Raw genomic sequence first — 25,757 nt, 5'->3', positions numbered from 1 at the left:
TAAGCATTCAACCTTGGTGCACAAAAATTCTATTTTTTGAAGCTTACAGGGCGAAAGAATTTAACAATTAGTTTTATAAGGAAATTTTGCTGTTTTTAGGTTTTATAGGGCGATAGACTTTTTGAAACGTAATAGTATGAAGTTTTCAATGCACTAGAAACTACGATTTACAAAGAACTTCGGCTCTAAGGTTTGAGGGCGACGAATTTTTAGGTTACTTTTTAAGCATTGAAAGTATTGTTTTATAAAAAATCGACCATTTCATGTTTATAGAGGAAAAGAAATTTAAGATTATTTTATGTAAAGAAATTCGACGTTTTTAAGTTTTACGGTGAAAGAATTTTTCAGAGAAGAGTTGTATACAAAGAGAATTTGCTTTTGTAGTGCGTAAAATTGAGTAAATTAGCTTTTTAAACAAAGAAATCCGACTTTGTTAGGTTTATAGGGCGAAAGAATTTTTAGTTGTGTCAAAGAAATTTGATTATGTAGGTTATAGAGGGTGAAAGAAACTGTACATTATTGTTTTGAACCAAGAAATTCGACCTTTATAAGAATTGGTATTGTTATAAGGAAATTAACGTGTTAAAGCAGGGCGAAAGGATTTTTCGGAGAAGTGTTGTTATATATACAAAGAAATTCGGTTTTTGGAGGTTTTGTAGTACGTTAAAATGAGTAAACTAGCGTTTCAAATAAAGAAATCCGACTTATAGGGCGAATGAATTATCAGATACTCGTTAGTAAATAAGATTTAAATGAACTAGGCGCCGAAACATTCTATATTATTTTAGATTTAATAGGGTGAAAGAATTTGTAGACAAATGTTTTGTATAAAGATAACCTTTTTAGGTTTGCAATGCGAAAACGCCATAATTAATAAATTTTGTATGAACTTCGTATCTTAAGATTCTATTTTTGAAGTATACAGGACGAAACAATTTTTAGATTGACGTTTTGGTAAAAGAAATTTGGCAATTTTGGTTTAATAGGACGAAAGAATATTAAGATTGGTGTTCCATACAAGGAAATTCTACTTTTTAATCTTTATAGCCTGAAAGAAAATTTAAAATACATTTTTATACAGAGAAACGTGACTGTACGGTTTTACAGGGTCACTAAATTTTCCGAGACGTGATAGTAAATAAACATTGAATGAATTTAATATCGAAAGATTCAATTTTTTAAGTTTATTACAAGCCGAAAGAAGTGATTTATTGAAGCAATTTGGCTATTTTTTTAAGGTTTTATAGGGTGATAGAGATCTGGTAATATAAATACCAAGTTTTTACACAAAGAAATTGGCTTTTGAAGGTTTATAGGGCGAAAGAATTTGTTTAGATTTATCTTCATACAAAGAAATTATTTAAGGCGACTGGATTTTTAGTGACGTGATAGGTGGTAAATAAGCATTCAAAACCTATAAGGCGTAAAACTTTTGAAACGTGAAAATGAAGCTTTGGGGAAACTAGGCACACTGTGTGATTTAATATTTTTTACAAAGAACTTCGGCTTTAGGGTGTGTGCAACAGAATATTAAAACATTTGGCTTTTTAAGGTTTAGAAGGTTTCGTAAACGAAAATTGAATGGACTAGGCTCCTAAGACTAATTTACACAGTAAAATTTGACTTGAGGTTTCTACGGCGAAAGAATTTATCATTTATGCAAAGAAATTTGAATTTTTCAGTTTTATTAAGGCGAGAGTTTTATATTTGAGCATCGAACAGACTAGGTTCCTGTAATATTATATATACATAAAAATATCGGCTTTGTAAGGTTTATAGGGCGAAAGAGTTTTTACATTGGTGTTCGTAAATAAATATCGAATAAAAAAGTTGTCTTTTTTAGATTTACATAGGGCGAAAGAATTTTATTTGCGTAAGCGTCGTTGTGGTCCATTTATTGCGTTTTTATATACGCATACAATTTTATATCATTTGCTGTGTAAATCTGTAATTATTTCCGACAATAGTATTTATTTCGCCCTGTATTATGGTCTTCACATTATAAAATGTATTTAATTTGAACTTCATTGTTTTTCTGTTTTCTTTGTGTATTTGCAATTATTTTTCTGCATTACGCAACAGCACATCAAGCTCACTAATATTTAAATTGCGGAAGTTTTTTTTGTAGCTTTGAACATGTTAGGATGTGGTTATTGTGTTCTTAAACAGAATTAACTTGGCACACAGTTCCTAAGGGCTTCAAACCCCACATATGATTTATATTACATTTAAATAATAGTCATATGAATTGCACAATACGAATACGTTTATCATTTATAATGGTTTACAATCAAATATGTATGTTTGCGGAGTGAGTAATCTTGTTTGAGGTTTTTTTTTATCAATCTCGCAATACTAGAGGTTTTGCGTTTTTTATGGTCATGGTACATTGCTGGCAAAAACTAGTTTTTTATTTACACATTTTTAATCTATTATTATTGGCTCTGCCTTCATGGAATGTTTATGATGTTTTAACAATTCTGATATTTTTAATGCAACAATTTAAAAAAATGTATCCTCATTTATGGTATGAGTTTGTGTTTGACACGTAGCTTTAGTGTGTTGTTCATCTTATTTTTTTTTAATGAGATTTTTCCCTCGCTATTTCATGACTATCCAAGCATTAACCGGTGTTATGCTTGTAGGAACCATTTTCGCTCGTGAAGCGCACGCCTTTTTACCTACTTAGGCAACAAATTTACTTATTTTCTAATACGATGACTACATTTTGCTTTATATGTTATGTACTAAGTATGCATATTTATAACAGATTGAATAATAGACTTGACGTTCCACCGTGTATGTTTAAGATGTCGTTTTCGTCCCGTCTCACGCATGCTTCATACGCATTTTAGCATTTGCTTTGACATGGGGATGCGGGATTTCTTTATCATAAAGATAAAGCCTTACGAAATTAGTTTACCTCTTATATTTCAGCTGTCGTTTTTTTGTCCCAGCTTAAATTTAAGAAAATTAGGACCATTAAAATAATAATTGACATGTGACGTTGACTAACAAAGTGCGGAAGCGGAGATTTTTCTCAAGATTTAAGATTTTTTTTACAAATGTGTTTGGATTCTAGAAGAAAAAAATATGGTTAGTTATCTAAGGCTTTTATAGGCATATTAGCATTTGGCACATTCTTTATTTATATGATTGTCATTTAAATATAGTTTGATACGATTCAAACAGTGTATACGGAAGCGTATTTTTTATTCATCGTTTTAAGGTCTAATTGCTGTTTGTGAAATTCGTTTACTTTGGGCGGAATATTTAAGGTTATTAGAGTAACAATATGTACCAAGTGAAATATGTTAATCGTAATTAAGAAATAAATCGTACAATTTTATGCAACGAAATTACTTAACGTAAAGATGGAAATGACCGAAAACAATAAATGAGCCCTTATATTATATTTGTATGAAAATGTTACGGATCTATTTAGTCGTAGTCTAGTGATTAAAGTTAATGAAAGAAAACTAAGTGAAATATTATTTCTCATAAAGATTTAAAATTTAATGATCAGTCCATAGTTCTACGTTCATAATTTAAAATCAAATTGGGAACCTTTTAAGGGCAAATGCGGATATAAATATGCGTTTTTCTTCGTTTCAGTTTGAAGTCGATACGTTTTCGATTCGTTTCGCTGTTTGGTGTTATGTTAGCGGCAGAAATATTTGCGTGTACCCAGGATTAAGTAGATTATTGTCAGTTTCATATGCACAGAGGTAAAACCTTGATATATATATAAAAATTGAATACAAATATTATCAAAAATATTGCTTTTCTTTATTTTTTACCCTTATTTTCCATAGTTAAGACATCAAAACTAATAATATAAGCAAAAACACTGGTAACTGGCAAGGATTTAGATTGTCTATGGCCATCCTAATTGTGAAAATTGTCATTGATAGCTTGTAGTTGTTTCGTAGTTAGTTGCAATTCTCGAACGAAATGTAGTTGTATATAAAATGTGGTAATTTCTTTTTGGTCACAGGAATGGTGATGTTTGTTGAACAATGTCTGAAACTAGGACAGGTTTTAGCATTTTTTTGATACAATGGAAAGTCATTTAAATATCGGGATAGATAATACTAATCACAAGACAATTTACAAGAGAGAGATTCCTTAAAATGCTAGTCAAAAGTTAAAGGAGTATTGTTCTCAATTTTAAAATAAAGCAATCAAGTTTGCTAACGTTAATAATCAAATGTAAATCTTATGAGGAACGGATAATGATCAAATAGATCATAAAAAAGAAATAACGAAAAATCTTGTACAGAAAGATACTAAACACTTTTACATAACGAAGTTATTGTTATGTAATTACCTAAATTATCATAATAAGCATATAAAGAAGCAAGTAAATAGTTCTAAAAACTCATTGTATGAACGAAATCTTAACTTACATGAAACGAAATTAGAAAAAAGATAATTGCGCCCCATAGAACAATACAACTTATATTCCAGATAAAATGCTTTCAAAAAGCGAAGAAGGAAGATATATATATATATTTATTCATATTTATATATTTATTATATACGAAAAAAATACTTACGTTTCATCATAATTCTTTTCTACTATAGCTTTTTTTACAGGTTTACTTTTAAATATAAATTAATTAATATTAAAGAGTAAATATTAATCGGAAAATTATTCGGTCGTTATAAAACGAATTCAAGGGTTAAAATTATAGGTTAACGATAAGAAGCACTATTGGCTTAATTTTTCGGATTTACTGCGCCTGCTCAAAAACGTATTTTATTTACATTTAATATGAGTACCTACAACGGAATATTTTGCGGGATTAACATCACGGATCTAAGGATGGAGTATAAATACACAAATGTATGTATGTATTATTAAAATTGTATATAACAATTCGTCCACGACAAACAACCATAAATCGGTTATAACGTTGAGCCCAAAAAGCTCTAATTGTGATGACATAATTCTATTTGTATTTGAATTAAGCGTTCATATAACAATTGGATATGATCTGCACTTATAACAATGTTTTTTTTTACTTTTAAATCAACAGTACGTAACGTTATGTATACTTCAGGTTTGGAAGCTTATCTATATATTAAAGATTTCGTGCAAAATTTTCATGAAGATATATTTTACATCGCGTTTTTAATTCGTTCATTTATGTTCTGTTTGAATATTAATCATGTAAATATAAGGTTGATTATTCCAAATTTTCTATGAAATTTTTATAGGTATGTGGGAGGTTATGTACATTATGAAAAGGGTTTGTTCGTTTCGCTGTATTGTGTAAATTTTGGTATATTTCTTAAATTATTAATTTAATTTAAATAGCGCGTTAATGTAGTGTTTTATTCTCTCAAATTTTTTATCCTAGTAAAATAGCAATATTTGTTGATCGCGTCATTAAAATGATATAAATTCTAAATTACAGTTATTATAAATTACAGTTATAAATAATACAGCTATAAATAATACAGCTATAAATAATACAGCTATAAATAATACAGCTATAAATAATACAGCTTGTGTTACACTAATTATAAAAATGGTTTTCTTACGTTTTAATTAATTGGAGTGCGTTATGTTAACATGTTGCTAGATTTTTCCCAAAATGTCTAGGTCCTTAGGTCTGTTCACTGCAAATCCTTATGTTTGCTTTAGTCCTTTTAAATAAGCACTAACGAAATAGTGTTTGTATCAAAGTTTTTAATACTTTTGTTTATTGATTTCCAATCGTCATACTTCATGTGGGTTTTGCATAGGATTCTAAAGTTTCCGAACATAAACGAATATCTGTAAGATTTTTTTTGTATTAAACTTAATAATTTAAGACTTCGTTTTAAAGTATTATTGTGACCTATTACTTGATTTGTATAATACGTATGACCTTTTAACAACATTTACTCAATGATTTAGTAACGTTGTCTTTTGTCAGTTAAATTTAACTTTAGTTAGTAAATCACTACAATTTTATGTATCAACATCGTCTTGTTTTACGTTGTTTTGTTTTTCGTGGTTTTTGTGTGTTGCTAATAGAATTTATATAGAATTAAATCTAAAACGACCGCTTTAAATTGCAAGCGAGTTAATATTAGCTACGTCTTAACTAGTGCGCTATCTCTAGCTAACCTCTGACCGCTGCCGCCAAAAACATATTTTCATCTCCCATTTCTAAAAACTATATGAAAAATAAGATTAAGGAAAGCGTAGCTATGTATATCTGAAAGATATTTAGGCACTTTGTTTTTTAGGGTTGTTGGTGTGATTGCATTGATGTTTTTCGCCAGCTATTTGGGCCATTTTAAAATGGTTCCCATAGTACTATAGTTATTTATAACATTGCTAATTGTGCGTTAGCAAAGTTGTATAATTTTATTTAGGTTTGCCAATTTTTCCATGAAATTTATTTTGTCATTTGTACAAAATAAATTTAATAGAGATAGCCGGAGCTTAATTTTCCATAATTTAGTCCTTTTAACTATAATATGTTGCGGCTATCTAGTTATTTCTCATACATTATTTTTCTTAAATAAACGTAATATTTACATATCAAAATTTTATAACCTCTCTGACAATTATAGCCACAAATCTACACATCATAGAAAAGAGAAAAGCGAAACAATCAAAAGACGACATCAATACTAAAATAAATTATAAACATCGAATTATTCGGAGATTGGAGAGTGCGTTATCTTATTTTCTTAAACCTTTTCCTAAAGCGGAACTTCTAATCTATACACAAGTTTTCCTATATTTTAGCTTAGTAAAGAAACCTTTAATTACCGAAAACGTAATCCAATGAATACAGCTTTTATAAAATAATTAAATAATTTGTTAGACTACGATTTTATCCATTTTTATTGTAGAAGTATCATCTGTAAATCTAATAGATTGTACATTTGTAAAATAAATGTAAATTGTTATTTGCACCACACTGTGTGTGGATAATATTCGTGTTCATTGTAACTGTTTCAGGTTAAGAACAAATAGTCTGCTGCCGGCGGCATTCTAGTTTTGTTTTATTTATGTATGAGTGTATGAGTATGAGGGAGGGATAGGCAAAGAGATAATGTTTTTTTTACAGTTCGCGATTTTAATACAGTGCGACTCTGCACGACGTAGTTGTGTAACAAAAAAAAAACTGGTGTAAATAGTAAGTCAAATTTTACTAATCGGATATTCACTAAAATTCTATCAAATATTATCTTTGTTGTAATACGACGTAAAAGTATTTCAAGGAGAGAATCGTAGATTTTTTTTGCTTTAGTATAAATTTTAAAATTTACGTTTTTCCTGATTATTCGGATTTGATCAATCTATAACTGAACTCTTTTTCGGTACTGGTATTGTGAAATTGAAAAACGAAAAAGTTAGGTTAGGTAGGACAAGTTACATAGAATTGTTACAGATTCACACGGTTTTCCAGTCACGTTTAATGGAGCAGATATGTAGTGGTATGAATTTTACATTAAATGTTTATCTAATTAATTTATATTAATGGATACATTTAGTGAATAAAAAATGCTTTTTTTAAACACCAGACCATAGTTACTAGCTATTAAGTGTGGCCGTAGCACAGGAACGTAAAAAAAGCTTTTTTTAAAATTATCGATTAACTTAGGTCCGCTAAAAACTCTTTCTGTTAGTAAATGTAGCCTCACTAAGTACAGACTCATTTAATTCAGTTTTTAGCACCGTAAATTACCAATGTATTTGTAAACAAAAATAGTTTAACGAAATGCTTCCAAAAAGACATCAGAGCTTTTAGTGTACCTGAATTTTGATTGAAACATTACAAATTCTAATTTAAAATGTTATATGGGCTTAACGCTTTAATTAATTAGGTTTCTAAGACCCTTAGGTCAATTAATAGTTTTTCTTTTCAGGTTAATACGTTTTATCTTTTACAGAAGGTTCGCGAATAGACTACTTTCAGAGGTATAGACGATTAAAATTTAGAGCAATATAATGAATTTTTTACACTACACATTCTTGGATTACATTATAAAATTCACAATTGGAAAGTCAACTAAGGCTATGCAAATGCATGAAAGATAGTAGTTATCCAGTTTGCACTTTAGCCGGAGTTCTAACAGCACCAAAACATTTTAAACGCGGGAATGGAAATATTATGCTAAATTTAAAGTAATGTTTAACAATACGTTTGATTAGCATCCATGCAACTTGCTTCAGTTAAGGCACTTTTGAGAATTGCAGTAAGTAAAATAAATGATGTGAAATTGTATGATAATACTTACAAAATTAAAATTACGTGATCTCACTGTCGTTACATTTTTGATTTCACGTTTTATGTTTTAACAGTTATATCTTAATAATTCTTTACAAAATTACAAATATTGACTTTTTGCATTAATCAAAATTGTGCTGCCTAAATATTTACTAAACATCATTGCGCTTGATATTCCATGAGTCCGACTTTTAGCATTGTGTTTAATCTAGCAATACTAGCTAAAGTAACCACATGTTTCTGATGAGCTTTGGGAATGGATATGCGATATGTTAGGTTGTAATTGAGCATATTGGGTTTGTTGTTTGATTTTGATTTAGGTCGTGCTTTCGGTAATGACCTGCTTCCGAGTTTCGTGCCTCCAGCGTAGAGCGACATAATGCGACTGATTTACGATGTATATGGTTTGTTTTTGCACTTAAATCATTTTTTATAACTCAACAGGCTAACAATGTATATCGAAATGTTTATCTTTAAAACTCAATGTTAGGGCGTCTTAATTTGACTTTTTGTTATAGCGTTGAAGTACCGAAAGGATTTTTACTCCATATTTCAGTAAGTTTTTGAAAGATCATCGAATTGATAACACTCAGCTTGTATTTTGAGATACTTTATCTGTTTTGAATTTCGTTTGAATACTTACAATATAATATATTTTTAATATTTATATCAACTTGGATTTGTCTAGTCATTTTCCTGTCAGTTAATGCATTCTTTGATTGATTTTTTGTTCTTATCTTATACGGCGAATGCCGTTAAGTAGGGATAATATTGACTTATCTTTTGCAGCCCACACCATAATTTTCCAGACCACGATTTTTATTCACTGTAATGGATGCACATTAACACATCTCTGGCACACCGACTCAAGTACGTAATGATAAAAAATGAGACATAAGTCCAAAAGTTTAGTGGTAGCTTGAAAATGAGTGCAGTAGATGAAATGAGTGAAGTTTTATATTTGTGTAATGAAGTGCGTTTAAATTGTGATGTCAATGTTTGGGAAAATTAGGCGCATTAGATTGGGCAAAAATCGGTTTAGATGTCACGTCGGAAATATAAATACGTTGGAAATTAGAGTATCGTGAAGTAAATGATTTATAATAAAAATGGAAAGTAATCAGGGATAATAAGACGAGATGAATTACCGAAATTCAGAATAATGGAATAAGTATAACCCGTAAGTAACAAAATTTTTAATAGTGATAGTTTGTGGGAATAATCGATTTAGTGTGTTCATTGGTGATAAATTAGTATGTGTTTGATAAGAATTTGTTTTTTTTTGGTATAAAATCGATATAATTTGAGTTCGTCAAATTTCACTAAAATAGGTATCGTAAAGTGGAAAGTGATAGTTTTGCATTATGAAGTGAATTTAATGTTTTAGATCAAATTTTTTCTTGTGTACCAATGGAAGAAGGTATCGTGGTGTGTAGTTAATGGTGATATGTTTGCTATAATTAATTTGGAATGTGATTTACATTTGATTAAAATTTACTATCGCAAATTTTTTATTCATCGTAAAACATTAACCTATTTTTGTTGCCTCATCCTGCCAGTTTGTTACAACTAAAGGAGCTGAATACTTACGTGATTTAGGTCATCAATTGCTGTAGTTAACATATGTACAGGATGTATCAGATTTGTGACTCACATAGTCTTTAGTATACGAAAGCATTTTGCTTGAGCAATCTGTATCTACGTACACAGCACAGCTACTAGATATGTGTATGTAAGCAATATCCTAATTGTTGCATTAACGCTCCGGTGTCGGTGGTAGATTTACTATTTTTTCTCTAAAATCGTCATGTCTTTTCCTTATAACACACGTTTGTTATTTCTACTTGTATATTGTGTTTGATTCATTTTATTCCTAATGCTTTCTTTAGGTGTCTTTAGCTTTAGCTTGTTATTCGTACCATGAAGCTTGCAATATGAAATCGACAGGAGTTAAATCGTCTGATTATTGGAAAGTTGAAGAGATGTCTTAAAATTGTAAAGGTTACGTTATATGGATGGAATTTTTGAGATAAAAGATATAAGAAATTATGAGAAAATACTAAAGTATAAAGTAAATGAAAATAATCACTGAAATGATTATCATCTACTATGATATTTTTATCCAGTCAAGTTTAGCTAAGAAGTCAAGTTTTATTGTCAAGTTTTGTTAAAAAATTTAAATTGAGAGAAACATATTTTGATGTCCAAACAATATTGAACCAATACGAATAGGGAAATAGAAATGAATACGTGCATTCCATTCTCATTTAATTAAAGAATTTACTAAGAAAATTATACAAATAATGTAAGTTTAAGAAAACAATTATTTCCCTCCAATGTGTTGCACATTTAACAGGTTTTGATGCTTGTTACTTGTGCTTTAATTAATTGTAATTAAGTTTCAGATCTACTTTTTCCTATAAGCTTTGACCGCAGTATATGTTCGATGGGTACACATGACAATAGACGCTAACGGACTTATAAAGGTTGCGTGTGAAATTCACCAAAATTTAACCGATTTCATTTGATATTGCTAATCATACTTTTACTAACATACAAAGGGATTCATCAGTATTGTAAATCCAGTATTAATAAATAAAACTATACAACGAAACTACAAACTAGGTATGTAAATTTGATATTTACAATATTTACGTATATTTAGGTAGAGTATTATTTTATCTAATTATAGGTATTTTATAAGCCTAGTTTTAAGATATAAGCCCAGACCTAGACCACAAGAAATAGGTAGGATATTCATGACCTCAGAAAAATCTTAGATTTGATTCAGCGACAAATAAATTGCAGTAAACGTCAGACAAAACCGGGCGATGACCTAAGTGTTATTTTAGAGGTAATATGTTGTGTACTCGTAAGATATATAGTATAAGCTGTTTTATAGATTTACGTAAATAGTCATAAGATAATTTTTATCTAGCGTAGACGAATGTAGCTTAAGAATTAGGTAGACTAAGAAGTAATGGTTTGTGATATTTCAGATGTTAAGCGTTAAGCTTTTACACTTAGTAGGGCGTGTAATTTCAAGACGGATTGATAAAAATGTATCAATAATAAGTAATACTGAAAGGACGGAAACCATGTAAAAGAAATGTAATATGAAATCTACAGGATTAGTTTTAATATGTAATGTTTCTTTTCAATGTTTTGTAAGACCTTAGGTTTAGGTGGGTGACATAGGATAGGGCAGATAGGTGACATATTGAGTTAAAAGGAACAGATAACTACATGATGGTCTAAAGTGATTTTTATTGTCTTCAAATGAAGAAATAAATGTGTAATTTTTTTTAAATTTTATTTAAAACATTTATGTAAAGAATTATTTAAAAAAAATAAAAACATATGAAATGTAACCAAAAATACAATTGAAAAGATATAAAAAAATACAATACAATACAAAAAATGTCAAAATATAAAGTGTTATAAAGATTGTCAAAGTACAGATTTCAAAAAAAAATATATCACTTGCTGAGTTTCTTGCCGGTTCTTCTCAGCAGGTGTAGGAGTAGGGAACCGGATTTTGAATTAAAAATTCAAAAAACCTTTAAACCATAAATAAACAAATTTTAACTCTACCTGTTGTTTAATTTATTCCTTCTAAATAGTGTCTAAAGTACGCAAATATTCTAAATGGCCACATATTTCAAATTTTTCAGTAAATATAATTGAGTACTTAAGACACTGTTTAGGTTCAAACCTATAAATACCCACGAAGTCCCACTGCCGTAATATGTGTTAAATATAGTTTCACACAAGTGTCTCAAAGAATCATCAGCTCACTGTCTCCCACTGAGGGGCCGGAGCCTACCCTAAGTTAGGGGTGACAGAATAAGGTCCGACAGTTTTTTGAAAACGACTTGGGTTCTGACCTTGAATTTACAAGGCTGAAACACGTACAAAAACCTTGTTTGACTTTGTACATATTTTTTGTACGGCAGTGTGAACTGAAGTTTTAAATCTACTGAAAAACTGGACTAAAAATCAACCAGACCATATTAGGATAGCGAGTATGCTTCGAGAGCGAGGCCAGACTTCGAGACGTAAGTATGAAGTAAGTATGTGTTACAAATAATTGCAAACGGAATATATTCAGGAAATATACTTCAGTAGGCGCTCTTTACTTTGCAATACTTTCTGCTTCACATAAAATAAGAATATAAAAATGAAAATAGAAATAAGAATGATACATAAAATATAAAGTTCAATATTTCTTAATTTACAGTCAATTGCAACTCGTGCAACGCCATCTACGCCAAAATTAAAATAAAATTAACAAGTCCTTCCAGGCTATGTTCTATAGCTACGCCAAATTTCATTGAGATTTGGAGATAATTCATCTGAACATACGTATAATATTAGCATGTAGTGATATAGCTGTTGCCCGCGATTCCGTCTGCGCAAAATTTAAACTAATGCAACTATAAATAAATTCGAAACTAAAGTATACAAAACCGTCATTTCCAAGCAACGACCTGTCCTAGAGTTCAGTGTATGATTTACCCCTCATCCTATATTAACCGAGATTAATCCAATATAAAGATCAAATTATAAGAAAACATAAAGAGTAATCAAATTTTAGGTAAATTCTTGACTCCGGAGCGACAGTTTACGAACTGAGCTCTCAATTTCTTACATGTTCCGTTATTTTCAAAAGATGGCGCTTTAAACAATTTTTCGAGTTTTATCAGATACTCTCTTACAAGTAGCGGTAATGTTTTTTATTATTTTTAACTAAATAGTTTATTACTTTTATACACAGGATCAGTCAATACAATAGAATAACAGCAGTTATAATAAAACACAAGGTATAAACGTGTAAAATCACTTTATATAGGATAATAATTATGATAAAAAAATGTCACAACAGGGAATTGCCACGAGCCTACCTTAAACTACATTTAGGGACCACTTATTATCGCTTATTACATACTTTCCGACTTAATTACATCACATAAAAACGAGATTGTTTTAATAATAATAAGCCACATTTACCGATATTACTCCTTACTCCGTTCCAACCCGTAAGCTTAACCTAAACAAGACATAGACAATATAAAACTTAATATTATGCATTTTACAACTAGAGCTCATGTTAAGTACATTTAAAAGTTCCCAGAGTAAATGCATACATCTTAATATCAAATACAACAGGAATAACTCGTGGTCAAATATACGGAATATAAAAATGACAGGTAATACATTTATCATGGGCTTCTAAGACTAAAATCTCTGTATAAAACATATCGTTATCCCTGTCTTTTATCTTTGACAAAACAGAGATAGCAGTATGATTTACACAAGAGATTTTGGTATCAGAAATCCACTGTTAGTAAAATTCAGGTCAATAGACTTTTTTGCTTTCTATCTTTATGCAGTATAGTTTTAAATATAAACACATGCATAATAATTGCATTTACAATATTATAATTATTAAAAACATTAGCGATTACTCGGATAAAAATACATTCAGCGCCATATTTTAACAATTTTATTCCGATTTTTCATTGAATTTTCCGTTTGAAATGTAAGCATAAAGCAATGACAACAGTAAATGTTAAATTAAAAGTTGCCAGATTGAAATTTAATATTCACATTACTTTCGTTCCCAATAGAGGATTTAATTATAAAATGAAAATGTTACAAACTCTTCGGTTTGCCACAATAGCGGAATAAAAAAATTACAATTATTTGAAAAACAATAATCTCAAATACTTAGTATATAAAAATACAATGTACAGAAATAGTCAACCAGAGGCAGTGTAAAGATTTACAAGATCAGTCGGTGATTAAAATGTATACGATATGACATTAATTTGCTTCAAAAGTCGGCTTCACTTCTGTTACTTAATTCATTAAAATATTTTATAGAACATTCAATTAAGTAATTGACACAGAGATCAATAAAGTATTCCCTAGGAGATTGAGAATCGATAAAATTAAATCGAGATCTTTGAGCTGCCATCAGAAAATTTCTTAATTGGAGTCCCGATCTCCTAGAAAATGTGGTTATAAAACGGAGTAAGAGGTGTTCGGCTGCCGCTCTTCAATTATCTCTTATTTTTATTCTTCATGGTGAGCCGTCGCCAGAAGCTGGTCTTTTCGGCGGGTGGCTGCTCCTCCCGCGTCTCCTCGCCCCTGGTCTCTCCGCGCAGCATGTCTAAGAAAGTCGGATCATTCTTGCGAACGTTCTTCTCGATTTTAACTGCCTCTGCGCTCAGTTCCGCTTTCAACTTTTCCGGGCTCGTGTTCTCGACCTTAAACTCGTTAGGGTCTTCAACGAATGCCTGCTGAAGGTCGCGCATGATCTTTTTCCTTATCGTTTTCTTCATACTGAGATGCCTTTCGAGGGTCTTGACGTCGCCATTGGTGTAGGTACGGTAGTCTTCTTTCTTCTTCCGTGCGGCCTTCTTGTTTGTGTCGTCGTCATCGTACGCCTTGCCATCGTACTGCTGGTTCAGGCTGAAGATGTCTCGCAGATGCGGGATGGCCCGCTCCGAAGTCATCGTGCCGCGCACCTCACACACACCTCACGAACGCCACAACGTGTTACAGACAACTCATGCTGCCACCTGGAATTGAGACAAAACTAATGTTAATGACAGGTTTTACAAATAACATAGATGCTCAATAAAATGTTCGGTCATTTATCATTGTAGTTATAAATATCATATTTATTCGTATGAATATGCAATAACTAATTAAAATAATAATTACAAGGGAATAAATTAACGTTTTTAATTAACTAGATATAACAATACCCCTCTGCGCGCCGTTTTTCATTTAAGCCTACTCAACCGAAATTACTGCTTTTAAATAACCACGTAATTTCGTAAAATGGGCAAAATGTGACGTGTAAAGGCTGGGTCATTAATTACTTTAGCCCGCACTGACGAATATTAAATAGTTTCCATATATATTTTTTTCACTTATTAAGAATCAGTAATGCATACTATAAAAATATAATACATAGACGTTTTAAATAATAACATTGGTATTAATTTAATTTGGAATATACTCTTCTTGATGGATGCCATGATTATTTTTTTGCATTTTTACTTTTAAAAATATTTAAAAGCATAAATGTTAATTAAATTTAATAAACATCTTATCTCTATTAGGAAACTTGAGTTACATTATAGAGTCATAAAAACGTAATTCTTGCTTCATTTACTAAGGATTTTTGTTTTTCAACTAAATATGAAAATAACATTGTAAGAAATACTTAGAATTATTTACTTTATAAAATTTAAACCTTTGTGATACATATTTCGAAAACATGTTGAAATTAAATAGCACGTGTAATATAACAAAAACGTGTTTCATTTGCAATTGTACTGTTTCATTAAATAGTAAAAAGCAAAAGTACAATTGCAACTATTCGTCGAACAAAATGTAGGTAACTACTCGCATACAAGGGCGTTGCGCTAAATAAAAGCATCAAAAGTAGATCAATCATGATGTCATGAATGTTATTTTATAGCATGAAGTAGAGGAAAGAATATTTTGATTTAGTTTTACAATAAAAAGTTAGTTTATTTTATTATCTGTTCTCTTAAACTTAATACTTTTTTTTTAGTTTTTGCATCTTCAGACTTTTCATACAATATTAAATAAAAGCGCTTAATAATGAAAAACTGATCAACTCTCAATTCTATACTTGTAATAAAGCCGTGGCAGACATTTACGAATAGTTATAGGTAAAGAAAAATCATAAGTCTGTAGTTATATTGTCCAGACGAGACAAAACATAAAATAAGTCTTTGAAAACTATACTAAATTTAACAAAAGGGATAGCGAATCGTGTGCGAGTGTACATAACACTATCCGAGTAATATTGTGCTCGAAATACTAACAAAGTGCGCTTAGCTGCACTCTCCGGTCTGCCTCTCACCTGCGAACAATGCCTTAGTGCCGGCTCTTAGTGCCTTGCCTTTCCTACAGCCTCCGTCACAATGCACGACTCAAAATTTCACTATTTCTTACCATTATGAACTTAATTACATAGACTTAAGACCTAAAATAGTATGAACTTGTTTTTTTTAGGAAAAAAATTAACGAAAGCGAACATTCTAAATGTTAAAATCGTTCGCGAATTGTTTGCGACACTTTCTTAACTTTCTTCACCAATTGTGTTGAATGCACCAGTTAAGTAACAGGTAACAGACTTTAACTTTGTAGTTGTTTTATCAATAATTGACCATTTTAGTAAAAAAGTACAGTTTTTAAGTTGAAATAAGAATTGTCACCTTATAAAAGTAGTATTTAAACTTCGTGGTCATAAAAAGGCTACTTTACTGCGCAATTTCTGAGTATCCGTGGTTACCAACAAAAATGTGTACTTCATTTTACTAATATTATAAATGCAAATGTTTAAATGGATAGATGGATGTTTGAAGGTATCTCCAGAACGGCTGAACGGATTCGGTTGAAATTTGGCAAAGACGGAGATCATAGTCTGGAAGAACATATAGGCTACTAATTTACTTTTTTTTAATACCGCGCCGACCGAGTCGCCGGTGACAGCTAGTATAAATCAACGTTTGTACCAACCAAATGTATATGTGAACATAAAACTATAAAATTCTAATGAGCCCGTTGGGATTTAGCTCGGCTCACACTGAGAACAGATTATCGCGTGAAATATTGCCCGCTTTATCTCGAGACAGACATATTTTTATTTATTTACGAAACACGACTTGCCCACGCCCACGCCCAACACAAAGTCACAAGGGACGTAATCCGTAGAAACGTCTCGAACAAAACAAAGCCTTTGTCATGCTAATTGTTAGAGGGGATTAGTACTTGTTTTCGGGTTGTTGAAAGTTCTTAATCTGTTTCGAATTTAACAGAATTAAAGTTTCTGAGGACAGTTAGAGCTTTCTATATCTACAAATCTATTACGTTAAAACCTTACGTTTATGTATTGTAGATAAAACTGATAATGTTTTTTAGGTTACAAAGTTAATTAACGAAATTAGCGCATATTTATCTATATGAAGTAATTTATTTTATTTCCAATAAGTCAAACACAATCTCAATTAACATGTCAGAATCTCAATTAGTTTCTTAGTTAATTATAAAATAATTATAAAACATTAAACAATGCAGCAAAACGTAAAACAATGACTTTTATGCTTAAAAATAAATTCATTCTTTCCACTGTATTTCTTACGCTGTAGTTTTCTAATACGACTGAAGTTTTTTTTAACAATAAAAGCCAGTCTAACGACCTAAGTTGAGCTGCGTAATAAAACGAAGTTGTATTTATATGGTGTGTTTTATAAGTGACATTAACATCAAAGGGGGGTCAGTGCACTGGTCACTGCGACACACGTGATTGGCAGCCATCTTGTCACGAATGTTACTAATAGTGCTTTGATTCCCACCGTTGGATGTAGAATTTGATTAAGTTAAGACTATACTCTATTTAGAGTGTCAAAAATTGACGATCAATTGAGTTCTCGCTGAAATTTGTCATAGATGTAGGTTTTTTAACTTCGCGCGAACGGAGTTGCGGGCGACAGTCATAAAGCCCAAAAACGCATAATTCCTGCGAGGGATTGATAAGATTATTTATGTATATTGTATTATAATAGACGAATTTATTAAACCTATTTGGTGGGAATTACTTACAAATATAAAGATTAATTCAGTTTTATAGGTAATTAGAACAACGGTTTGTTTTATTGAATCTCAACGGTCGGTAATAACAGATCGGCTCAAACAATTTGCATCTCTTAATTGCTTTTGTTTTCGTTTAACGACCGCCTGCTCGAATTGGCGGGAGATTGGCCGCCGATTGTTTGCACATGTAATTGTTATGGACCCTTTATGTGTCTGCTAGTATAGGAGGATTTGAATACGTTTTGTGTTGATTACATTGTGATAACAAATGATCGATTGATACTAGGTTACCTTACCTAGTAGGCGTAGTAGCTACGTAGATTGCACAGGAGTAACGGCCATGTTCATATGTTTGAACAAATATGTTTTCCATTTTTTGGATCAAAGATTAATAATGAATGAATCAAAGTTGCGTGTGAACTCAACCAACTTGCACTAGGCCAGATTTGCTGTCTAAAGGTGGTTAGTTGGGTTAGGTGAAGACTTTCAGTGAGGACATGGATTAACTGACTTAACTGTCAAACGTTTATTTTTACTTTTTAATTTAGCGAAACAGCGGCCATTAACGTCATGTAAACGTGCAACCTTCGGGGTTTTACTGGCCGAATAAATGTTAATAGCGACTGTTTGTACAAGTGTCGCTTATTGTCACACACAATCTCTTTTATTGTCGCGATCAAAACACCCTTGACGACGAAAGTGTACGCTGACGCGATACTGGTGTGGGACAAACAATACTTTATATTTATCTCGTTTATGTTTTTGTTCTTGCATATCGTTCAAGTTTACAATGGATTCGGTTAGCTTGTTTATGAATATAATGTTAGAGTGGTACTCTATTACTTGAATAATAAGTTTTAAATCGAATGTATTTGGTACATTGGAAAAGTTTAAAATAATATTTATGTTTGAGGAGAGTCAATTTGAAAAAAATAATAAAAATTAAATACGAAATGCAAAAATATTTCAGTGTGATCAATGTTGCTACGGAATTTATTTTCACGATCTATTTTACGAAACTGTTCTTAACAATAAACGGTTCAAACACTGAAATAATCTCACTTCTTCTTCAAATTAGTTTAGTTACACACGTTAATTGTTCTCGCAATCAGAAACTAACTACAAGTTAATGATTAAAAGCTGTTGAAATTGTCCAACACATTAGTTTCAACTTACATAGTACTGAATTAGTTTGCAGTTAAGTGGCTTCTTGTTATAAACAATATAGGCATTTATTTTTGTGAAATCTGACAAAGGGGAAACGTTGAATTTCTATTATTTTAACTAGATAAAAAAAGTGGGAATCAACAAACTATTCTGTGTGCCAAATGTCACTATTTTTAGAGTGAGTTTTGTTTACGCGCCTTTTTTGTTGCCAGAGCGTACCATCTGTCAAGTTGACAGCGGCTGACGTGTGTACGCGAGCGCAGGATATTGCGTAGTGCGTACAGCAATATCATTTTATCTTTTGTTCTTTTTAAAATAGGAATGCGTGTTTTTTAAATGGGGCTCTATTATGTCATATGTGAAATGTGAACCAAAGCTAAACCTTTGTTTTTGATTTTGGTCGATATTAACAGTAATTTAATTTAAAATTCAATAACTTGGCAATCTGTACCAGACTTATAACGCATTTTTAAAATGTATGTATTTATGGGGTAAATATTTCTGGGGAAATTAATGTGAAAATATTTCCTTTAATGAAAATAATAAACCGTGTGCTTTATTGCATTATTTTACGAATTTAAAAATAACTAAAAAGTAATCAGTTGCAGTGAGTCATACTTAAGTATATGCGTCTCATAAAATTATACAACTCTGAATATAATGTAATATTTAAAGCAATAAAACCTTATTTTTTTTGTTTACTCACAATCTCATAAACGTAACGGTGTCAAAAGTTCTTCGTTGGAAAACTGTAGCAATATAAGGTCGTCTAACAACGAACAGGTTAAAAATAATATTTAAATAATATCCAGTCTATGGTCGACCATAATTCATAATCAAAGTTTTTTTTTACATTAAAGATCTACAGATTAATGCATCTGCAATGGCGGATGTCTATGGGTAGGGGTCGCTAGCTATAGGCGAATTCAGGTGGCTGTTGTTCTTTGCAGTTTTACACGTGATAATATAAAAAAAACTTTACTTCTGTCATGGTCATTATTGTTTTCTTAAAAAAGGGGTACAAAGTTTGATGTAGTGATTATTCGTTATACTCGATATTGAATCGCATTATTTTGTTTGCTTATTCCACTAGTCAACGACCTTGCTGGCTATAATATCTTATCGTTGTATTTTAAAACAAGTTTTAAAGTGGTTCTAGTATAATGTTTTATTTACGCGTTTCGTGGAACATCCTTTAGTATAGCACGTTTTTTTTTCAATTAAGAATCAATTAGTGCTATTCTTGGTCCTCATAAGAGATTGCATATGTTTATTATTAAACTAATTTTTTTACAACCAACTTGTTTACGAAAAAATAATATATGCGTATATTTTTTGCTTTAGTACTTTTAATATATTGACGAGCATATAATATTAAAAGGAAACGATTTTTTAACAATAGTAGTAATCTCTAACTTTATTACGATGGTTATTACTACTAACTCTGTGTTTTTTTTCTTATTCCTTCAATAACCTATTAATACTTGGCAAAAAACATCGGGACAAGTCAAACACAATAAAAGCTTGCAAAATAATACTTTTGGTAAAATATGTGTACACCTTTCTTAAATAAAATGTCCGTGTACAAGTAGCCTTAGCAAGTGCTTGTAGAAATTGTGTTTGTGCGAGCATTATTAAAAAAGAGCCGTAATGATTCCCACGAGAGAGTCTTGGATAATGCGTTACTTAACTCCGGCTCATTCAATTGTGGTTACGCAACCGACCGTCCAAGGTTCAATCATGCCAGATCTTTATCGTAGTCTACCAAGTTCTTTGCTGCCAGTGTTTAGGGACGCCTTTATATGATAGACTTCCGGATTTAAAAAGAAATATGCAACGCACACAACAACATTAAAAACGAGAATGAAATTACAACTGGAAAAGAAAACGAACTAAGAAACGTCCTCTGCAAATGTTTTTATAAGTCAGATTAAAGAAGAAATACTATAAACAGAGAAACCTTTGCTCTATCTTAATATTAAACTTTATACTTAAATACTTTTTTAAATAAAGCACTTATTAACGCAGACAAACTACTGTTAAAACAGAATTTAACTCTACAACCTCCAAAGCGACTACACAATTGTATATGTTTACAAAAAACGATCAGATAAAAGAATTAACCGTCCGTCGAGGGTTTAATTACCGTGGTGATGTACCAATCATACTGTTTCCTATTTAATTTGCAAATAATGTGTCAAGGCCGGTGATAAACTGAACAGCTGATTGAAACTTTGTTATTTTACTTTCCCATATTTCATCTTACTTATATTATAAATTCGAATGTTTAGATGGATGGATGAATGTTTGTTTAAAGGTGTCTCCAGAACGGCTGAACGGGTCTCGATGATTTGGCATTCATATAGAACTTAGTCTGGATACACATACTACTAATTAAGTTTTTTTTTAGTATAGCGCGGTCGGAGTTGCAGGCGGTAGCTAGTATGCAATAAAGAAGCGCTAAGTCTCTCAAATAAGAATGATCTTAGTCTGTCCAGCAACAAACTATAGAAGTTGCATTTCATAGTTGGTTAAAATAGTTTAGTAGTAGTAATACTTCTTGACTTAACGATGGTTTCTGAGAACCAAAATCTCTGTATACTTTATATATCTTTGACAAAACAAAGATAACAGGATGTATTAAACGGGGATTTTGGTTTTAGAAACCCACAATAATTCTATCTATGTTGATGCTAGCTCCTTAAAAATTAAAGGAAACTCATTGAACTAGATATTACTTAGCAGTACATCATCTTTATAATAAACAGACATGAACTCTTTACAGTAATTGATGTAAAATTGTTTAGTCTAGATTCTAGATCGTGTTATTATAATAATGTTTCTTTGAACTATTCTTAATTCACTTACAATACATGCACGTTCTCATATTGTTTTTGATTTACGTTCTCCTGTTTCCTATATGTTTCATGTCTGTACTAAATATTTGTACTCCAAATTTTTCTACAGTTTTTACTCATTCCTCTTTTGTTTTTTAAATGCTTCTATTCAATTTACGATAAATGAAATAACGAAGTATTATTTTAATCTTCAATATAGATTCAATAGCTAAATAAAATACACAAAATGCATGTAACTAAAGAATGTTTTAATATGTCTTATATTGTGCAATTTCTTCCTTTTGTCTTTCCAACCTTTTTTGTTATAATATGGGAAGGCGTGGATTTGGCAGATGTTGGGACGCATGAGGAACGGGAAATATCCTCTTTCTGTGCGTCCATTCCTTTGTCGATTAAAGGTAAAGATTTCATCAATCATCGAATGCAGATTGTCAATGGCAACGGTCACTTCACTGTTTGGACGAACTTAAGTGGCCTCTTACTCGTTTGCCACCTTTTGCTATAAAAAAAGTAAAAAAACGTCACAGATGGAACAAACATTGTTGTTTCATTCTTAACCTCCGAGATCTATTGTATGTTAATATGCTTAGTTTAATCGTATGCGTATTCAGAGGCCTGTTTTTTGCATTTCAACTTAATAATAGATGGCTTATGCTGGATGGTGATGTTAATTATTAGGTGGTTTTTTAAACATTTTAAACGTTATACAGAGCTGTTTTAATATGGATACATGATTCTTAATTAACGTTTGGTATTACTTTAATAAGTGTTAAGTAAGTTGTACCTTAAATTAGCTGTAAACCATTTACTAAGGTAGGTTTAAGTAAAGATTACTAACAAATAATATATGTTTTACATGGAAATAAATAAATTATTATTATTAAAAATGTATAAGAAAAGTGTCATTGTTTTTAAAAGCAGTGAACAGTTTATACAAGGTTAGTTATGAAGTTTGTTACCTATCTGACATTAATCTCCGCAGCAGCGGGAAAATGCCATTTGAATATAGTGCCGTCCTTCTCTTGCCGGTTTTGCTTAATGTCGGCCAAGTTACATCATTTTACTGACCAGGAAAGTACTGCATCTACTATATTAGTAATACAAATAGAAGAATGAAATACACAAGACTCATATATTATTTTTTTAACGTACTAAAAGCTATGTTATAAGTAATTTTTTAATTTTAACAAGCTGTCGCCCGCGACTCCGTTAAAAATAAATGAATAAATAGTATCCTATGTCCGTCTCCTGGCTCTAAGCTACCTCCTCACCAATTTTCAGGCATATCGATAAAGCTGTTCTTGAGTTTTAAATAGTGTAACTAACACGACTTTCTTTTATATATATATAGACGTAGATTTTGTTCCTTGTTTGTCGATTTATAAATGGTTTTTTTTTGCTATAATTGACTCAAGATTTAGTTTCAAACGAGTTATACTATGCGAAAATTATCCTTAAAAATATTTTACAATGTATGCTTAATCTATAATAAGAAGATTCGAAAGGTTTAGTATACGTTTTTGTCTCGTACATAATTTTGTTTCTGACGTTATGAAAACGTTCTCACATATATTCGTGATAGTCTCTCTGTGCTACTGTTAAGATGTCTTTGCGCAATTGTTTCACAAAAACACGAAATATCTCGCGGTGACATCTCGTAACCGAATTTCTTTTTTATTTTTACGATAATACGTCTTCAGATTTTTATCGTTATTTTTATTGGAAGGGCTAAGTGCTTAGTTATTTTAAACATTAACTGCCAGTTTCTACAGTTGGGCCACATACAAATTGTTATTTTTAAGTTAACTTCCACTTCCTTTCCTTATAAGAAAAAGGGTGAGAAGGGAAAGAGGATTAAATTAGGCCTCCGGTACGCACACTCATCAGACGAAACGCGGAATTTCTTCCACTTCACGCCTGTCTTCTGTGTGGTCGTGGTATTTCACCGGACGAGCCGGGCCAATTCGTGCGAAGATATTAAAGCGGGCTCTACCAAAAACTTCATAATTATTAAACATCTCCATAAAACATTACTTTACTTAGAATATGATGTTTTTTTTTAATAAAGAAGCTTCGTAAATTAAAACTCATTACTATGATGACATTGAATCATTTCCTTAACACTATAGATTCACAAAAACATACAATGTATTTGGGTTCCTGTTAATTACGTCGTGTTAATCGTCATGGTAGTTTTTGTTAAAAATCCGCACAGATTATAATTTGATTTTCCTGTTTTTTCTTCTTTAAATATAATACAAAATCTTTATAAATACTGCCATAATGTAAAAAATATACATTCGAAGCTACTATAAACATTACTAGTTGTCGCCCGCGGTTTCCTCCGCGTAAACCAACTGTTTTGCTTATGTCGGGTATATTGTGAATACATATTAAGTAAGTGTCTTCTTTACATTCATAAATTTTGTCTCAACATTATGAGAAATTGTACAGAATATAAATAAATTTGATTTACTTTTATAACATGATTTGATATTCTCTAAGATACGACACAACCTTGCTGTATAAGGAAGTTGTTTCCTGGCATAACGACAAGCGGTAAAGTTTCTTCCACAAGTCGGCAATGTCATTTGTTACGGTCTAATGTCACATAATATCGCGTTCTTAATAAATTATAGTTCCCGTCATATTGTGTGATGTCACCCCAGTAGTGTAACAATACTTTTTGTATAAGTTGCACAAAGTTTTCGCGATCAATAAAAAACTTAATCTTACTAATATTATTAATGCGAATGTTTAGATGAATAGATGGATGTTTGTTTGAAGGTAACGCCAGAACGGTTGCAAGGATCTCGCTGAAATTTAGTATACATATAGAACAAAGTCTTCAAGACCACATAGGATACTAAATAAGTCCTTTTTTAATTTCGCGCAGACGGAGTCGCGGGCGATAGCTAGTGTATTAATATGATAGTCGTACCGTCATACTCATAATCCTCAAATGTGTACTAAAACACTTCCTTAGCGATAATTGTTGTTAACAAGCAACAAAATTGCGCAACGTACGGAACTATATTTGTCTCTTTCTAGCAATTAATCCACTAATTAATCTATTTTTTGTCTATCTTCGTATTGCCAGTCCGTACCCTAGCGTAATTTTGAGATTAGATTTAACATTTTGCACTCAGGGTAACCTTATTTTACCATTTGATGATTTGAAAGGTCCAATATTATTTACCTTCCAAGGATTCCAGCGAGGATAAATATTTTTAATATCTATAGGCATACTATAAAACTTCTTTAGCTTCACCTGAAAAATATAAAACCACACACGTGTTGCGTTGAGTAAAACAAATTGAACTATTTTCTTTTACTGCCATTTTTATTGCTGTCTATTTGTGGAATTGTAAATGTGAGTTATTTGTTTTTACGTGTTTTTATGTGTTAATACGATGAAAATTAAACACGTTTTTATATTCACAATAATATTTATACGTAAGAATACGAAAGTGGTTTTTAAAATTCACATATCGAGGCAATAAGTGTTTCCTTGTTGCAATGTAGCAATTTTTAAGGGCTTTGAAACGATTCATACACAGCCCTTAAAAAATTACTCACATAAATTGTTCCGGCCCTCTATCGGACAAAGCAATCATTAATCCTTGTCTATGACGTAACAAAATTATACAAAACAATGCTTAATTCCACGGTTATCATTGATTTAATTTTAAATCTATAAACATTTGTTTATGTCTAAAACAACAATTAACTTATCTCTGTAATATATAATTTAACTAGTCTAACGGATTTTATTGGTTTTACTTCAAATGCATTACAACTATTCGTTTGGTACTCGTATGAGATCGTCTGAATCACTCATACGTTGTGA

At 31.0% G+C, this 25,757-nt stretch overlaps 1 protein-coding gene and 2 long non-coding RNA genes across 4 annotated transcripts in view; 1 reads left to right on the top strand and 2 right to left on the bottom strand.

Annotated features, from left to right (window-relative positions):
• The window catches only part of LOC106125118 (uncharacterized), a 6,066-nt gene extending 3,730 nt beyond the window's left edge, over window positions 1–2,336 (bottom strand). The window contains exon 1 of the long non-coding RNA XR_001228250.1: window positions 13–2,336. This is a non-coding gene — a long non-coding RNA (uncharacterized LOC106125118). The remainder of the gene's footprint in view (window positions 1–12) is intronic.
• LOC106125117 (uncharacterized) overlaps window positions 1–6,514 on the top strand; it is a 24,461-nt gene extending 17,947 nt beyond the window's left edge. The window contains exons 4-5 of one of the 2 annotated variants that reach the window (XR_001228249.1): window positions 3,616–3,728; window positions 3,998–6,514. This is a non-coding gene — a long non-coding RNA (uncharacterized LOC106125117). Of the gene's footprint in view, window positions 1–3,615 lie in introns of both variants that reach the window. The other variant, XR_001228248.1, reaches the window with a different exon arrangement.
• A 6,552-nt stretch (window positions 6,515–13,066) lies between these two features.
• The window catches only part of LOC106125447 (uncharacterized), a 40,911-nt gene continuing 28,220 nt past the window's right edge, over window positions 13,067–25,757 (bottom strand). Inside the window, exon 3 of the mRNA XM_013322648.1 lies at window positions 13,067–14,827. Within this exon, the coding sequence (XP_013178102.1) occupies window positions 14,306–14,761 (456 nt within the window). The 5' untranslated portion in view covers window positions 14,762–14,827 and the 3' untranslated portion in view covers window positions 13,067–14,305. The remainder of the gene's footprint in view (window positions 14,828–25,757) is intronic.

Source organism: Papilio xuthus, unplaced genomic scaffold (assembly GCF_000836235.2).
Source record: "Papilio xuthus unplaced genomic scaffold, Pxut_1.1 DF825928.1, whole genome shotgun sequence".
Taxonomy (NCBI): domain Eukaryota; kingdom Metazoa; phylum Arthropoda; class Insecta; order Lepidoptera; family Papilionidae; genus Papilio; species Papilio xuthus.
Note: the sequence above shows the minus strand (reverse complement) of the source record. Positions and strands in the feature narration are given on the sequence as shown.